Source organism: Rhinopithecus roxellana, chromosome 11 (genome assembly GCF_007565055.1).
Source record: "Rhinopithecus roxellana isolate Shanxi Qingling chromosome 11, ASM756505v1, whole genome shotgun sequence".
Classification (NCBI taxonomy): Eukaryota; Metazoa; Chordata; class Mammalia; order Primates; family Cercopithecidae; genus Rhinopithecus; species Rhinopithecus roxellana.
In genome coordinates, this window is record NC_044559.1 from 77,506,277 (window position 1) to 77,525,456 (window position 19,180).

General features: G+C 36.3%; 1 protein-coding gene across 1 annotated transcript in view; it reads right to left on the reverse strand.

The window, feature by feature from the left end:
• The window catches only part of CC2D2B (coiled-coil and C2 domain containing 2B), a 143,099-nt gene that overhangs the window by 88,313 nt on the left and 35,606 nt on the right, over nucleotides 1–19,180 (reverse strand). Inside the window, 5 exon segments of the mRNA XM_030940402.1 lie at nucleotides 1,534–1,631; nucleotides 7,594–7,803; nucleotides 17,228–17,356; nucleotides 17,448–17,584; nucleotides 17,949–18,147. Of these exon segments, the coding sequence (XP_030796262.1) occupies nucleotides 1,534–1,631; nucleotides 7,594–7,803; nucleotides 17,228–17,356; nucleotides 17,448–17,584; nucleotides 17,949–18,147 (773 nt within the window).

The window sequence follows — 19,180 nt, forward strand, 5'->3', positions numbered from 1 at the left end:
ATTTACCACCCAAGCCTTCCTCTGGATGCTGCAAGCCTTCAATACACTCCAGAGTTCCAAAATATAGGCTTTTCATATCCATTAGTTCTGCATCTACAGATTAACCAATCTCAGATTTAAAACATTTTTTAAAAAGCCAATAAAAATAACAAGAGTAAAAAATAATGTGAGTAAACAAATACAGTAGAACACAACTATGTACATAGCATTTACATTGTAGTGGGTATTATAAGTAATCTAGAAATGATTTAAAGTATATGAGAGGATGTGCATAGGTTATATGCAAATACTATGTTGTTTTATACAAGGGACTTGAACATCCATGAAATTTGGTGTCTGTAGGAAGTTCTGGAACCAATCCCTTGCAGATACTAAGGGACAACTGTAGTTACATCAGACAGGTTCTCTGCTAGTACAATTGCTGTCTAGGTGGGGAGATGAATTCCTAGTGCTGCTTCTTCCATCTTCCTAGAAACTCCTTCCATTGAATTTTTTAAATTTTCATTTTATGTTTTTCAATTCTATAAATTCTCTTTGGTTCTTCTTATATAAAAATAGCTCAAGAAGTACTCAGTAATTTATCTTGTTTGTAGATCATATTTTCAAGCTTGTTTTTATTTTAAAATCATATTTTAAAAAGTTATATTATTTTCTATATTTGATAATTCTATTTTCTTAAGCTTTTGCTTTGTATGAGCCTACTATTATTTCTTCTGGCTCTTATTCATGCTGTATTTGTGTGTGTGTGATAAAAGAGGTTGTAAACTGTAAGCTCATGTTCCTTAAAGTGTTATATCTTTGAATAATCTCTGAGCTAGGATTAAAACTGTGCTGTTTCAGAAAAAATGTGTATTTGCTTTGCCAATTGTTTGGTGCCAATGCCAATCTGGGACTATTTTAAGTTAAATTCTAAATCTGAGATAGATTTTAGGCTAAATAAGTTGTATAAATTCATGTCAGAAATCTGAATGAAGGCTGTCTTCTGATTACGAATACCTTCCAGTGAATTTTCCCTGCTTTTAGAGATTCTGTGACACATGAATATATTTTGTCTTGGAATTACTTTTCCAGTTATTTCACACTTTCATAACTTTGCTTTCCAGTCTATATGCCAATGGCTCCCAACTTGTAGACCATGCTTTTTACAGGGGTCCTTAAATCCACTACTTGTGAAATATTGTCTTTAGACTGAAATAATAACATATCTGGCACATGTGTAAATGTGCACCAATTATCAAATATACATTAACACTTCAATATAATCCAAGTCAATTTCAAAGTACTCATGAACTCATAGTTCTTCAACTTTTTCAAAAAAATCAGTGGATGTTAAAACTAGAATTACTTTCACATGGCACCCCTGTGAAATATTTTTGCACAAACGTGGGTCTTAAAAAAGATTGAAACCATTTCTGTAATCGCCTAAAAAGTAGGGATTGTGTACTTTTCTTTATTTTCCATAGCAAGTACAGTACTTTGTCTAAAGAAGTTACCTAATGAATGCTTGATGACCATGAATGGCTCAAAACCTACCTTATTTGCCAGTAATAATCTTGTAAAGATTTTCTGGTCAGCTGGTTTATTTCTGAATTTTCATTTGACAATTTAGTAGCAACTGTCAGTGCTTTCAGCTATAACAAAAAAAAAGAAAGAGCTCTTTGGTATATTTTATCTGCCTGTTACCATTACTCCAGCTCACCTATAGGTCAAGGTGTGTGCAGCAGCAGAACAAATGTATAACTTTGTGTGCGTTATTGGCTTATCTTCCACAATATATTTTATATAAGCACCTTGGGGAGGAACTGAGAAGAGCCTCAATATCTGTGTGGCAATAAACATCAATTTAGTATCTAATAACATCTAATATCTTGAACATTACTAGACAATCAATTCATCAATTGATATAAAGAAATGCCATTAGATCAAGAAGGAATATTGAGCACAGGTACCAATCTTATCTTTCACCTAAAATCCCATAGTTACAGAAAAAACATATGTCTGTCTTTATCCACATCCATTGCCATCATCACATCCATATCTATATAAACTTATTGATAACTATCTTTACAGATAAGTGCATAATGTAGGAAAACAAGAAGAATAAAACCAAGAGAACAAGATATACTACAGAAGGTATAAAACAGAGTAATATCCATAGAGCAATAGAATAGGAGGAAACTAGGCCCTAAAACACATAAAGGAGAAGTCTGTCACAGCTGGGGGTAATTTGTGGGAACTTCAAGACTAGAGCGAATTGATACAAACTTTTACTGGAAGACATACGAGAAGACCTAAACGTAGGAAAACAAACTATATTCCTGGAAGAGGAAACCCAATTTTTATGAGGATCAAATTTCTTTCAAAATTAATGTAACATTACAACACAATCACAATAAAGATGGTAACAGGGTTTTAAAAATAGAAGGTGACAAGCTAATTCTAAGGTTCATATGGAAGATAAAGTCTATGGGGCATCCAAAAACATTCTAGAAAAGAACAACAATGAGGAGGTACTTGTGCTATGACATATAATTTAATAATTAAATATGGTAATGAAACAGTATGGAACTAGACCATACTAGTCCTCAAGCAAACCTATATGTTAATAAATATGTGCAGCTGGTATAGGATAAAGTTAGTATTTTAAATCAATAGAGAAATAAGTGATGGTATTTGGATATTAGGCTGATCTTTTGGGAGAAAGAGTGGAGTTGGAGCCCAGTCTCACCTGAGACACAGATATAAACTCTAGATAGAAAAGGCTGGAAATTATACACACATATGCCCTTTGACACACACACACAGATATACTCACACATCCATATGTATACACATATACAAACACATATATAATATACACCACAAGGATATATAAAAGGAAGTCTTTATAATTTTGGTCTGTCAGACGCTATTCATTGCCCTTAGAGTATCATTTTTCTTGGTTGGCAGAACACCAATTTTGTTCAATTGCTCAACCATTTTCCAGTGTGTTTTTGAGGTAAACTGATTAGGGTAGCTATTTGCAGCAATTTCATTCTTGCCAATGAATGGTTTAGGCATGATCATGTGAAATAAATCTAGTCAATGAGATATTAGGGGAAATCTGCTGCAGGACAGGAGAGAGATTGGAGAAGGCTCTCAACGTGAGACACTACGCTGCATATTATCTGTCCTGATCAGCATGCCTTGAACTGGAGCAGCCACTTGGTTAGCTTCCATGAGTGGGGCTAACCCCAAGTCGACTTGCTGAAGATGAAGAGAAGGACAGAAAAGGCTAGGGTTGTTGATAATATTGTCGAGACACCAAATTAACCAAACTTAGAGCTGCCCTAACTTGGACAATATGAGGTAATGCCTTTCCTTATTGTCTGAAGTAACTGAGATGAAGTTTTCCTTGAATTGCAACCAAAAATATGCTAATTGATAAACTTGGGCTAGAGAAGGTCTTAGGAAGCTTAGGAAGCAAACAAAAAAAAATCTAAAATTCACAAGGGAAAAGATTAACAGTTTTGACCTCGTAAAAATGTAAAATGCTTGCAAGTTCAGTGGCTCATGCCTGTAATTCCAAAAACTCAGGAAGCTGAGGTAGGAGGACTGCTTGAGGCCAAGATTTCCAGGCCAGCCTGGCAACATAGAAAGATCTTGTTTCTAAAAAAATTTTTTTAAATGACCTGGTTGTTGTGGCATGTACCTGTAGTCCCAGCTACTCGGGAGGCTGAGTGACAGCATCACTTGAGCCCAGGAGTTAGAGGTGGAAGTGAGTTATAATTGCACTCTGGGTGACAGAGTGAGACCTTTCTCAAAAAAAATTTTTTTAATTTAAAATGTTTGCTGAAATATATAATAAAGCTTAAATCAAGTAACAGAATAGGACAAAAATATATAAAACATATTTAAAAGATATACTTCTTTTATGGACTTACATCTAGAAAAAATATATATATATATTATTATTACTATTTTTTTATTTTTTATTTTTTTGAGATGGAGTCTCACTCTGTCACCCAGGCTGGAGTGCAGTGGCGCCATCTCGGCTCACTGCAAGCTCCACCTCCCAGGTTCACACCATTCTCCTGTCTCAACCTCCCGAGTAGCTGGGACTACAGGCACCCGCCACCACACCAGGCTAATTTTTTGTATTTTTGGTAGAGACGGGATTTCACCATGTTAGCCAGGATGGTCTCGATCTCCTGACCTCGTGATCCACCCGCTTCAGCCTCCCAAAGTGCTGGGATTACAGGCGTGAGCCACCTGTGCCCGGCCTATATATTATTTTTTAACTCGTGAATTAATTAAAGATGAAGTTAGAAAATAATACTGAATATTGGTGAAGTCTCTGGGAAGTGGACTCTGTCCTGCCTTGCCAGTGGAAATTCAAATTGGAAAAACATTTGGGAAAGGCATTTTATCACTTTCTAACAAAGTTTAAACTACATATACCCTTAACTTTGACCAGGCAACTTCACTTCTATGGGTCTATCCTATAGAAGTTTTCATAGATGTGCTCAAATATATAGGTACAAGGATAATCACTGCTTCATTATTAATCATAAAGAAATGACCTAAGTGCCATTGAATGGGAGTGATTAAATATGTTAAATATATTGAAATAAACCTATATTATGGACACACATATATATATAGTGATACATATAAAGTTTCAAGATAGAGTATTACTTTCTTTTTTTTTTTTTGAGACGGAGTCTCGCTCTGTCACCCAAGCTGGAGTGCATTGGCCAGATCTCAGCTCACTGCAAGCTCCGCCTCCCGGGTTCACGCCATTCTCCTGCCTCAGCTCCCGAGTAGCTGGGACTACAGGCGCCCGCCACCTCGCCCGGCTAGTTTTTTGTATTTTTAGTAGAGACGGGGTTTCACTGTGTTAGCCAGGATGGTCTCGATCTCCTGACCTTGTGATCCGCCCACCTCGGCCTCCCAAAGTGCTGGGATTACAGGCTTGAGCCACCGCGCCCGGCCGAGTATTACTTTCAGAAAACCAGCTGGGCATGGTGGTGCACACCTGTAGTCTCACCTACTTGGGAGGCTGAGGTGGGAGGATTGCTTGAGCCCAGGAGTTTGAGTCCAGCCTGGGCAACATAACAAGATGCTGTATCTAAAAAAAACCAAGTTGCCAAATAATACATATGATAAGATCCAATTTATGTTAAAAACAATCATGGCATACATACATATAGAAATACAAGGAGAAGAGAACTTTAAGGATGTACTTAAAGAGCTAAAGGATGTCCAAACCATGAGGTGTGGAATGAAGTAAGGCTTTCACATCTTGACACTTCTACAATTAATCTTTTCCAGCGTGAATGTATTCCTGTATTATTTGTACAATTTTTTAAAGCTAGAGGGAAAAAGAGCAGAAGTCTGCATAGCTGAGCATCCTTTCTACTCTCTCATACTATCAGCAACATCCCTCTTTGTTCTTTAAGTGGAATTCATACTCATATAAAGGAGCATATTTCAGTTTAAGAATTCCTTGGATGCCAATGACTCTTCCACTACTCTGAATTGGTTTGAAAACACTGGGAACAGGCAAAGCCATACATTTCACACCCAGGGTCTAAATTATCCATGTTTAAGAAATTAATCTTTTGGTGGGAGGCCGATGGACATGCTCTGCACCACCTGGCCTTTTCTTCTCTTCCCCACTGCTCTTCTCCACCTCAGAAGAGAAGATTATGCACACTTCCAACCACATTTCTCTTTTTACAATTTACTGGGAGGTAGAGAAAATATTTATATTCACATAAGAGAATAAATTGAAAACAAGTAAAAATCTGCTAAGAAATTACATTTGGCTCCTAATACAATAATAATACTGAAACATATTGCAAATAATAACCCTGAAAGTTTTTATTTTATGCACAGAGCCATGCATATATACGAAAAATAAACCTAGAGTCCATATATACTTTAATAGATGGTACTCTAATAAACTACAATTGATATTGCTAGATCAGACTTTAAAGATTCTATAATATTGTTGGAAAAAATTCTGTAAAGCAGAAATCTGTAGATCAAATTACTTTTTAAATGACCTGCATTTTAATCTGAGTTGTTTCCTTCATTCATGTAAAAAATGGCCATATTTTATTAAAAGTTAGAATATCCAATACTGATTTTAGGAAATGTTCTGATATTGCTAATGCATGGTGTTCATCTATTAAGTTCTCCCACACAGTTGCTCCATCAAATCAAATAGATTAACTCCTGGCTGGGCATGGTAGCTCACACCTATAATCCCAACATTTAAAGAGGCCGAGGCAGGCAAATCTCTTGAGCTCAGGAGTTCAAGAGCAGCCTGGGCAACATGGCAAAAGCCTGTCTCTATGAAAGAGAAAAAAACTTTAGCCAGGTGTGGCGGCGGTGCACACCTGTAGTTCCAGCTACTCAGGAGGCTGAAGTGGGAGGATAGCTTGAGCCTGGGAGGTTGAGGCTGCAGTGAGCCATGACTGAGCCACTGTATTGCAGCCTGAATGAGACCTTATCTCAAAAAAAAAAAAAAAAAAAAAAAAAAAGGATTACGTCCTGTGGGTTTTAAACTTGTATTTTAAAAAGCAGATATTGGCCGGGTGTGGTGGCTCATACCTGTAATCTCAGCAATTTGGGAGGCCGAGGCAGGCAGATCACCTGAGGTCAGAAGTTCAAGACCAGCCTGGCCAACATGGCAAAACCCCGTCTCTACTAAAAACACAAAAATTAGCCACGCATGTCGTGGGCACCTGTAGTCCCAGCTACTCGGGAGGCTGAGGCAAGAGAATCGCTTGAATTCGGGAGGCAGAGGTTGCAGTGAGCCAAGATCGCGCCACCGCACTCTAGCCTGGGCGACAGAGCAAGACTCCGTCTCAAAAAGAAAAATAAAAAAGCAGGTATTTATGAAGGTTCATAACAGATATTTATGAAGGTTCATAATTAGTTCATGTCCAGTTTATTGAAATGGTTTTGTGGCTCCATCGGGATTGAATGTTTCATTAAATATCTTATGGGTATTTGATTTCAAATGTATTCATTAGTTGAATGAGACATACTACCAAAATACCTTTCCCAAGAGAACACTAGTCAACAAAATGCTCATGTATCAGAAACCTAGCAGAGAGTTTAAATGAGGCACAAGTTTGTAAAAGTAATTAGTGGGTACTCCTTCTATTTCTCTTCAGACTTCATATAACCCTCATGATGTCATGAGATGACTACTTGGATTAATCAGCTTCAGACCAAGACTCTTCAGGTTTGTTATGAGATTCAAGATTTCTAATATTTTAATTAAAATACTTTATTACAAGACTTAAAACAGCCACATGGCTCTTTTCAGTAATAATCATTTCAAATACTCTTCTTGAGTTATAGGACCAAGAATACCATTGATTAGTAAACCATTTGTGGTAAATAAATATACCATTGGATATATTTAAAGCTTTCTCCCCAGTCAGTCAATTCCTACAGTTTCTTTTCAGAGAAACTGAAATTGAACCATTGTTCTACTTAAATATTTAGAAAATGTTCTGATAATTTGCTCTGTATGAGGAATTTTTTCTCTTTCAATATTAAATGTTTAGCTTTTATAATGAAAGCCATTCTCACCTTCTCATAAAGCAGCTGAGATACATTCTGTTGCTGCCTGTCCTGAAAACATTCATAAAGTTGGAGAAGCCTAGCACATAATACTTGTTCTTGATTGAAGAGATGATGATGGCTGAATTGCAAACCCACAATGTTGAGGTCTAATTGGTATATTTCCCTTGGACCTTCCATTTTGTTCATAAATGAACTTTCCAGGTCATATTTTACTGCCTTTTAAAGAAAAATAAGTGCATGATGTTAATTTGATTCAGTTTCTTTTGAAATTATAAGTAACTTTTCCTTATAAAAGTAACATTTCAATTGAAGGAAAATCAAGAGATATAGAAAAACAAAAAACAATAATTTGATTCTTTTTCCTTAAATTGATTATGACCCTTAATTTCATCAAATATATTTATATTACAGCATTTTAATCATCTTGCTATTAACTATTGTCATCCATCTCACTATTGTGTGCTGGTGGAGTGGAAGTTGGACTTCCAAGTTATAAAACCAAAAATAATTTCCTATAGAAACACTATGACAAATGGTGTATAGAACCGTGGGCCAGAGTTAAATGAGAATTACTTATTAAAACATTGTTTATAAATGGATACACTGGTGATCCTCTGGGAAATTATCTTCAGGAGACTGGGCCCTCTAAGCAATTCCTATAAGAAAAGCACCTGTTTTGTACATGAGATTGTCTCCATTTGGATACCAGATTGTCCTTAAATTTCTGAAGTCCGTAGGCCTTAGATCATATGGAATATGATTCATCTGTTTCAGTCCATCTTTTTTTTTTTTTTTTTTTTTTTTGAGACGAGTCTCATTCTGTCACCAGGCTGGAATGCAGTGTGCAGTGGTGCGATCTTGGCTCACTGCAACCTCCACCTCCCGGGTTCAAGTGATTCTCCTGCCTCAGCCTCCCAAGTAGCTGGGACTATAGGCACATGCCACCACACCCAGCTAATGTTCGTGTTTTTAGTAGAGATGGTGTTTCACCATGTTGGCCAGGATGGTCTTGATCTCCTGACCTCGTGATCCACCCGCCTTGGCCTCCCAAAGTGCTGGGATTACAAGTGTGAGCCACTGCACCTGACCACCATTTTTTTTTTTTTTTTTTTTTTTTTTTGGAAAAGCAAGTTTATTAAGAAAGTAAAGGAATAGGCTGAGTGTGGTGGCTGACACTTGTGTAATCCCAGCACTTTGGGAGGCTGAGGCAGGTGGGTCACCTGAGGTCAGGAGTTCAAGACCAGCCTGGCCAACACAGCAAAACCCTGTCTCTACTAAAACTACAAAAATTAGCCGGACGTGGTGGTGGGTGCCTGTAATCCCAGCTACTCGGGAGGCTGAGGCAGGAGAATCGCTAGAACCCGGGAGGCATAGGTTGCAGTGAGCCGAGATCGCACCATTGTACTCTAGACTGGGTGACAGCGCGAGACTCTGTCTCAAAAAATAAATAAATAAAAATAAAAAATATATATATTTAGTCCACTATTTTGAATTTATACACGTTTGAATATGCATGTGCTCAATATCATTGGTTTTCAGTAATGCAATTTACAAGGGTTGGTGAGTTACTTAGCATATGCAGCTTGATTCATCAATGCCTAGCCACTCCTGATAAAAGCCATGAATGCATCAACCCAAATAGGAGCACACTGAGCCCACTCTCTGGATAAGTCTGGTGTAATATGATATGCTCTTCAGTCTGTGCCATTGCTATTACACCTAATGTCTCACCCCTAACCTGGTGTGGCAGACCCAATGCTCCTCAAGGACTGAAAGCCATCTGTACGGTGCTCAAATCTCTGCCTCCTTATTTTTTCCTGAGTTAGGAACCTTTGCTTCCTCCTTACTGGGTTTCAGGGAGGCAGACAAACAGCAATAAAGCTTGTTTATGGCTGGTAAGTCTGTTCTCTATGTAAGAGCCAACCCATAAAAGGGGAAACCTGCTCTTGATTTCGCCTGAGAGATTTAGGCAATAGGTAATAAGTTGGTAAATTTGGCCATTAAACAGGAAAGAAAACACCAAGGAAAAATCATTTTTGGTTTAAAACAACTAAATTGTAAATGAACTTCTGAAAATTAAAGTTCCTAAGCTAGAGAATCCTGTCTTGTTAAGCAGATCCAGCACTGGTTGAATAACTGTGTTGCTCAGTTGCTTTGGGTTTCTAATGGAGTGACACAAGCCTCTGCCCTTGGTCCTGGCCTCTTCAGCACCTGCTGACTACAGTGCTAAGAAGCTGTAGGGTAAATGAGGTGGTGGAATATCTAGCAACAACCAAAGGAGGCAATTTAGACTGGAGAGCAAAAACTAAAGGTGGAAGTGACTGTAGGCTTCAAACATTTGAGGAGCTGGCACATAGATGAAGTACTTTATGTGTTCCCTATGGCCAAACAAGGTCAAATAAGTAGAAGTGACCTGGAGACAGACTTTAACAACAGAAAACAAAGAACAATTAGATTGTCCGCTGGGCGCGGTGGCTCACGCCTATAATCCTAGCACTTAGGGAGGCTGGACGGGCAGATCTTCTGAGGTCAAGAGTTCGAGACCAGCCTGGCCGACATGGCGAAACCCCATCTCTACTAAAAGTACAAAAATTAGCCAGGTGTGGTGGTGCACACCTGTAATCCCAGCTACTCGGGAGGCTGAGGCAGGAGAATCACTCGAAACTGGGAGGTAGAGGATGCAGTGAGCTGAGACTGTGCCATTGCACTCCAGCCTGGGCAAAAGGAGTGAAACTCCGTAAAAAAAAAAAAAAAAAAAAAAAAAAAGTCCAACATTAGAATGAATTCTTTTGAGAGGCAGCAAACTCCCTGACACATTGGTTAAAAGCAGCCCTTGACCAAGTGGGTTAAGTAGGCTTCTAGAACTAGGTAAGTGTGTTATACCAAAAGCATAAAGATTTGGGCAGCAATGAATCAAAGGCTACATAAAAGCACAAAAACATCCAAGCTGGCTGACATATTAAAATCTACATAAAGATATAAAAAGAATGCTAGAAATGGGAGCAGAGGGAAGGCCATAGTCAAATCAGATGAAACTAATCAGCAAATAGCAGGCAAATAGGGTACCTGAGATAGTAGGGGTACAACAAGCTGTTAAAGTACCTGGCAGAGGCAGCAGCAAAGACAGGACTCTGATATGCATACAACTGTTATATCTACCTTGGTTGCCCTTATATTTATTCTGGAGAGAGACCATAGATCAGCTTTTCCTTCAAGGCTGGCTGGGCAACACGAAAAATGTGAAGGAGATATAAGAGAAAGGCAGGTAGAGGCATTTGTCTGACACAAAATCTAGAACACGATCTGTTAAGGATGCTACTGTCTTAGTCAATTTGTTCTGCTATAACAGAGTACCTGAGACTAGGTAAATTATAAAGAACGGAAATTTCTCTCTCAGTTCTGGAGGCTGGGAAGTCCCAGATTAAGACACCACATCTCATGTCTAGTGTGGACCTTTTAGCTGTGTCTGCTGGAAGGGAGGAATGCTGTGTCCTCACCTGGCAGATGGTGGAAGGGCAAAAGCCCCTTTATAAGGGGACCTAATCCCATTGACAATGGCGGAGGGGCGTTAGTTGGCCTAATCACCTCTTATAGGTCCTACCCCTTAATGCTATCACATTGAAAAAATCTGAATTTTAGAGGAGACACATTCAAATCCCAGCAGCTGCAAGAATGAATTTTAAAACTCAATTTAGACAGTGAGATGACCTTTACATTTTTTCCAAATTATAGCAGTCCATGAAATACTGTAATTGTGCTTGGATGAAGCTAGAACAGATGCACTAAAAGAAAGTTACTTGCTCAGCCCAGTGGTTTCCAACTTGGGATTCTAGATTATTACAAAGGTTAACCTGAATGGTGGTTAATATTTCTCCAATAATTGTAAATTATGCATTTACTTTTTATGATGCATTTGTTCACTTATTTATTCATTCAACAAATTGTTGTTGTTTCAAAGGCCTCTCTCCTAAAAGCAATAATCCCAGATAATTACACCAAAATATCTCTGCTATATCCGGAGCAAAATTTAGATAAAATGCATTGTCACTATAAAGTCTAGAAATTATGCCACATAATATCAAAGAATAAGATAAATAGCAGGGCTTTCCCCTCCTCTTTTATTCTTTTATGCTTTTATATTTTAATGGTGATAGACTCTTTTATAGTAAACCAACTGGGAAAATACACGAAGATATTGTAATGTTTGGTATGGTAGTACCATTTATGAAATCTTGACAACTGTGTTCCACTATGAATTAGGATGGGGCAGAGATATTGCTAGTCTCCATGGTATGATAAGCACCTTGTAGGAAATAACATTTTCTAAGATTATGCCAGTGAACTTCTTCTGCCAGTCTTTATCTTCTAAATTATATTAGGACCCTAAAAGCATAGAGTGACTGAGGTGATGAGTTCTATTACAAATAATATAAGCATTCACTCAATGTTAGGCCTTTGGGTAGGTGTTAGCAATAAATTATAAAACAAGCCGACAATAAAACAAAACAAAAACCCTGCCCTGCTTGCAGTCAAGCAGAGAAAATGCTAGGTAAACAGAAAATACAGATACAGACTCAGCCTTAACAAAACTGTAATTCAGTCTTTAAATCAGTTAAGTCCCTGGTTGGATGAAGATGATCACCCTCACTCAACACGCTTAACAAAGCAAAGGATGGAACATTTCTGGTGGAAGATAACATCATCTAGGGCTTCTATAATTTTTCATATATAATAATGTAGAATACAATTTTTAAAATCACCTGTCATAATAAGAGGCAAGACTAAATGAGCAAAACCAAGAGCAAAAATAGATAATAAAAAGATTCATAATGATCCAAATATTGGAGTTACTAGATATGAACTTTAAAGTAGCTATTATTACTGTATTAAAAATAGAAGCGAAAACCCATGAAAAGACTAAATACATCTCAAGAAAATTAGAATATTTACAGAAGAATTAAATGTCGAATGAACACTTTCAAGCAAAAAATGTATTGAAAATATGTAAAATTAAGAAGTCAGCAGATGGGCTGGTCTGAAAATATGGTGGCAGTACAGTTTTAGATCTTCCCAAATTCCTATATTAAAAGAGGCAGAGCAACTAGACAAGCAAAACCAAAAATCCACAGAAAATATTTATAACAGAAGTAGCTCTCAAGAAATGCCTCATGAAACCCAAAACACAAGTCAGTGAAGACAAATCATCAATATTCAGAAGGTCTGAATAGCATTGGCGATTGTGTGGGAGACAGCAGAGAGAAGCAATGGAACATCTGATAGACCTGACAAGAGTCTGAAAGAGCCAACAGAAATGCACTAGAAAGTACAGGAGGCCAACTTAAAAACAGCGGCTAAAACTGGAACAGGTTTTGTCTACTCCAATTGTGGATGGTTGGGTTAAGCACTGAAGGAGCTGCAGGAATCTAGCTCCCAGGAATTTTGAGAATGAGGCTTCACACTGAATAGAAACTACTGGGAGTGAAATCGAAACTAAGAAGTAGGGGACCACAGGAATTAAGGAAAGAGGAGGTTCAGAAAAAATCTGGGGAAGGGAATAGAGCCAAGACATTACAGAAATCTAGCCACAATATATTTTAACACGACACAAAAATAACAGGTCTGTGAAAACAGAAAAGTTATTTGAACTGAGACTTTTTATAAAAGTTTAGGACAAATAATTTTATATAAAACTAAGCAGTAGAAAGCGATCAACATTAAATCCATCAAAGTTTCTATAAGAAAAAAGAATAAACAGCAAAATAACAGCCTACAGGCAATCAAAGCACACCAGAAGGGTATCCAAAACCAAATATAAATAGAAATGTGGTTTTCACAGTGAGCTGAATTTATATGGAAGTTATATGACATTTAAAACATAAATCAGAATTAAACTCAGAAATTAGGTGAAATGGCAAAAAAATTTAAAATTTAGAAATTAAGCCTATACTAGAAAGAACACAAGGGCAAATAAACACCACTAAATCTTTTCCTTAAGGTGAAGAAGGGGACATTTTAAACATATGAAAGAAATAAAGAAAGGGAAATAAATCATTGGGTGGATTTAACTGTAGATAAAATATGGCAGAAAACTATATAAGTGAATGGTAAGACACGTCAATAGAATATATGCAAACTAAAATTCAGAGAGAAAAAATAATTTTTTAAAAAGCAAAAGTAGAAGACAAATTAGAGAAAATATAAAATCTGAATGGTCCTATTTTTTGTGGTAAAAATTACAAAGCATGAGATCTCCCCTCAACAAATGTTTAAGTTTACAGTACTATTAACTATAAGCACAATGTTGTGCCATAGATCCCTAGGGCTTTTTCATCTTGCATGACTGAAACTCTATACCCTTTGAACAGCAACTCCCTATTTCTCTCTCCCCAAATCCCCTGGCAATCACCATTCTACCTTCTGCTTCTATGAAGCTGAACTACTTCGGATACCTCATATAAGCAGAATCATGCAGAATTTGTTCTTCTGTGATTGACTTATTTCATTTAGTATAACATCTTCAAGTTTCATCCATGTTTTAGCATATGACAAGATTCATTATTTATGGCTACATACACCACGTTTTCTTTATTGAACTGTCAATGAACAGCTAGGTTGTTTCCACCTCTTGGCTATTGTGAATAACGCTGCAATGAACATAGGAATGCAAATTATCACTTCAAAATCTTAAATTCAATTTTTCTGGATAAATACCCAGAAGTGAGATTGTTGGATCATATTACAGTTCTATTTTAAATTTGCAGAGGAACTCCATACTATTTTCCATAGTGGTTGCACCATTTTACATTCCCACCAATAGTGTACAAGAGTTCTAATTTCTCCACATTGTTGCCAACACTTGTTATTTTCAGGGGATTTTTAAAAAATAATGACCATCCTAAGAGGTGAGAGGTGGTATCTTCTTGTAGTTGTGATTTGCATTTCTCTGACAATTAGTGATGTTAGGCATGTTTTATATGTCTGTTGGCCATTTGTATGCATCTTTGGTTTTTTTGGAGAAATGTCTATTCAAGTCTTTTACCAATTTTTTAATTGGGTTGTTTTCCTGTTACTGAGTTCAATAAGTCCCTTATATATTTTGGATTTCAACCTCTTATCAGATATATGGTCTGCAAATATTTTCTCCCATTCCATAGGTTGCCTTCTGTCTCTGGTGATTGTTTCCTTTACTGCAACAGATGCATTTTAGTTTGTTGTAGTCTCACTTCTCTATTTTTGTTTTGTTGCCTATGCTTTTGGTGTCATATCCAGGAAACCACTGCCAAGAACGATGTTATAAAGGCTTTCCTCCATGTTTTCATCTAGGAGTTTTATAGTTTCAGGTCTTGTTTTTAAGTCTTTACTCAATCTTGAGTTGATGTTTGTGTATGATGTAAGATAAGGGTCTGATTTCATTCTTTTGCATGTGGTTATCCAGTCTTCCCAGCACCATTTGTTGAAGAGACTATCCTTTCCCCATTGTGTAGTCATGGCATCCTCTTGAAGATCATTTGCCTGCATATATGTGAGTTTATTTCTGGGCTCTTCATTCTGTTCCATTGGTCCATATGTCTGTCTTTATGCCAGTACCATCCTGTTTTGATTAATGTAGCTTTGTAATATATTTTGAAGTCAGGAATATAAAGCTTCTACTTTGAAGGTCCTTTGATGTTCCTTATTAATTATTGGATTTTTTTCTATTTCTGTAAAAAAATGTCATTGAGAGTTTGAAATGGATCGCTCTAAGTCTGCAGATCACTTTGGGTAATATGGATATTTTTAACAATATTAAGTCTTCTAACCCATGAACATGGGAGGTCTTTCCATTGACTAGTCCTTTATTTTTAAAGACATAGATGGTCAGCTGACTAATGTCAAAGATGACAATGAATTATAATGAGAAAAGATTTATTGATTTTTTTCCATAAATAGTATTAAGTCAATCGGATATCCATGTGGATAAAATGAAATATGACCCCCTACCTAATGCTATACACAGAAAGTACTTTTCAGATGGGTGGTAACTCTAAATGAGAAAGGTCCAACAATAAACTCTTTAGAATAAAAACAGAAGAATACTTTTGAGACCTGGAGTAAGCACAGTTTCTTAAACAGGATATAAAAGGTGCTAACCCTAAAGAAAGATAAAATGGTAAATTACACTACATTAAAATTAAGAACATCCCATCAAAAAGCACAGGTAAGAGAGTGATATGGTTTGGATCTGTGTCTCCACCCAAATGTCACGTTGAGCTGTAATCCCCAATGTTGGTGGTGGGGCTTGGTGCAAAGTGATTGGATCATGGGGGTGGGTCCTTCATGAATGGTTTAACACCATCCCCTTGGGGTTGTTCTAGTGATAGCGTTCTTATGAGATCTAGTCATTTAAATGTGTGTGGTACCTCCCCTCTTCTCTCTCTTCTTCCTACTCTGGCCTTGTGAAGTGCCAGCTCCCTCTTTGCCCTCCACCATGATTGCAAGTTTCCTGAGGCCTCCCAGAAGTTTCTTGAGGCCTCCCCAGAAGCCAAGCAGATGCCAGCATCATGCTTCCTGTACAACCTGTAGAATCATGAGCCAATTACACCTCTTTTATTTATAAATTACCCAGTCTCAGGTATTTCTTTACAGCAGTGTGAGAATGCACTAAAATAGACAGAAGATTAGCCATAGAGTAGATTATATGAGGGCTCATATCCAGAAATCAACACATCAATAAGAAAAAGCAGACAATCCAATAAGAAAAAAATGGTTAAAAGTCTTAACCAAGCTTTCATAAAAGAGGCTGTCCTAATAGCCAATGGACATGAAAAGGTGTTCAGTTACACTAGGCATTAGGGAAATGCAGATTAAAACTTCAATGAAATACAACTTATGTACACCAGAATGACTATGATTTAAAAGACAGATATACCAAATGTTGACAGGAATACAAAGCAGCTGAAACTCTCACACACTTCTTAGTTTGTGTATAGTTTGGCACAACCACTTTAGAAAACCATTTGGCACTATATATAAAAACTTAACATTTACAAACCTATAACCCAGCATTTCTACTCTGAGATATTTACTCAACAGAAAATGCATACACATACAGTTATCAGAAGAGGTGCAAATTTTCACGGTAGTGTTATTAGTAATAGCCAAAAACTGGATGGAACTTATATCCATCAATAAAAGAATGGTTAATAAATAAATAAATGTATTTTTCATACTATGGAGTTCTATACAGCAACAGAAATGAACAAGCTATTGCTATACACCACAATATAGAGTACCTATTCTATTATTTCATTTATAAAAAATAGGTAAAACTAACAGACAAGGGTAATGTATAGTGGTAGAAGTTACAATAGTGGTTACCTTGAGTATCATTCATTCATTCATTATTTTTGTAAAATTAGCATCATACATAATTTTGCATTCTGCTTTTTTCACTTCAGATTTTATTTTGGGCATTTCCCCATATCATTGAATATTCCTTGAAACTATAATTTTAAGGGCTATTTAACATTTCATCATGATTTAGACATTATATTAGTAGACTTAGTATCTTTAAAGGATAAATCAACACCACAAAACCACCAGATATAATTTATTTTACAATAATTTTAAGCATAATTACAAATAAATTATTGTTGGTTACCTTCCTGTATATGGTCTTAAGTAACGGATTTAAAGGTTCCTTCCTTACGTTTAGTCTGAAATTCCATGACTGTTTAATAGGTGTAGGTAATGACATTATTTCTCCACTTTCTCCAAACCAACATTTTCCCTATCAAAAATATTTAAGTATAGTAATTAAATATTTTGCTAAATAAGTCACATACTAGCCAGTGTTTTAACTTGTTAGCTGGTGCACTTGCCTCTTCTAGTTTAAGCAGGCGATTTTCCATTTTGTTGCAGGTCTTTTTATATATTTCTGGCTTTCTCTGAATATAGAATCCTTCATCTTCTAAAATACGTGGCATCATATCTTTTGGCAGTTTGCGCTGGTTGACCACTTAATAACAACAAAACTTAGATATTACTTTAAAGTCCAAAATATTAAATGGATATTGACCAAATAAGTAGTACAAACGACTATAATACCCTACTACTAAAGTCTAGCAGAAAGCCTCTCTCACTTTCTCTTTCTCTCTCTACATATATATATACATATATATGCCTATATATGTACATTTCTTCAATGAAGAATGAGTTCTCTTAATCAGTTCCCTTATTTCAGGGAAGTCATGAAAAACAAATATAGAAAAGTTACTATAATTTTAGATTAGTACTTTTTATTTATCCAGCATACAGAAAAGCTATTATTCCATAACATAATTCATTAATGACTTGAATATTTTACTGGAAAAGAATGTTACCTGGAGAACTACTTGGTACAAAAGTATTTGCCTTCTGTTTTTTTATTTGTTCTTGATCATCTTCATAGTCAGCAGCTTTTACTTTGAGTAAATCTGTCAAAATGAATTCTTTCATAAACTCTTCATCTTCACTCTCAGCAACATTTTGTAAATTAACACCAAGTGAAAAGCATTTGGGATAACTATCTTTTACTGGTCTCTGTTGAATACCAAAAAGGAAAATAAGTTTACATGCTTGTCTCCAATGATTAATATGCATATAAATGAAATGTACTGGAACCTTACTGCGAATTGTGTGTCTGATCCTGCCACCCACAGACCAAGTTTTAGCTGAACTTGTGTTACAATGAAATTTCACTGAACTTAGAACTCATTTAAGGTTTAGTATTATAAAATATGATTTTTCTATAGCCCATCTTTGTAATTCTTCACTGAAAGACTACTGAAATAGCTCTTCGTCCCCTATGGAAAATGTTCTGAGATACTGAACTGTAATATTTCAACTACTGAGAATACACAGTGTAGGGCAGGGTCCAAATATATCAGACCATGTGACCCTAAATCCTTTTTTTCCTCATCATTCAGAAAACAGTACCATCTAAAGTGCTGTCAAGTAGGCATGCTTTTTTCTACAAGGTATTCATGAAAAAAAAAGAAAGAAGAAAGAAAAGATTCGGCATAGAAGTGCAGCAGAGTGATTATAGTGAAATTCTGATATATGATATATATAAAGGTTATAAACAATTTGAACATAGATGTGGAAACAGATACATTACTAAATATTAAAATGAATATATCATACTCATAAATTTAATATGAGTCTATTCATGAAAGCAAAATCATTATTTTGGATGATTTTATCTGTCTAATTTGAAATATACACATACTGAACAACAGAGACAGTGTGTGAATCAGACAAAAATCCCTCGATTCTCAAAAACAAACATTTAGGGTAAATAATAAAATTTTAAAAGTTAATCACAGAATTCCTTTGAATAGAGAATCCTACATGGCCTTGATCAATACTGACAAAGTTAAATAAGTAATGTCATTAAACATCAACTAGGTTCATATAAAATCATATAATCATACCCTCCCTCCTATATCCCTGCCATGAAATCAGGATATTTTATATCCAGAAATCTGTGTGATATCCTTTTCGGAATTCAAATAAAGTATGCCAATATCTAGGAGCAAGGTTTGGGGGATCTCCACATGGGGGTTCTCTTTGA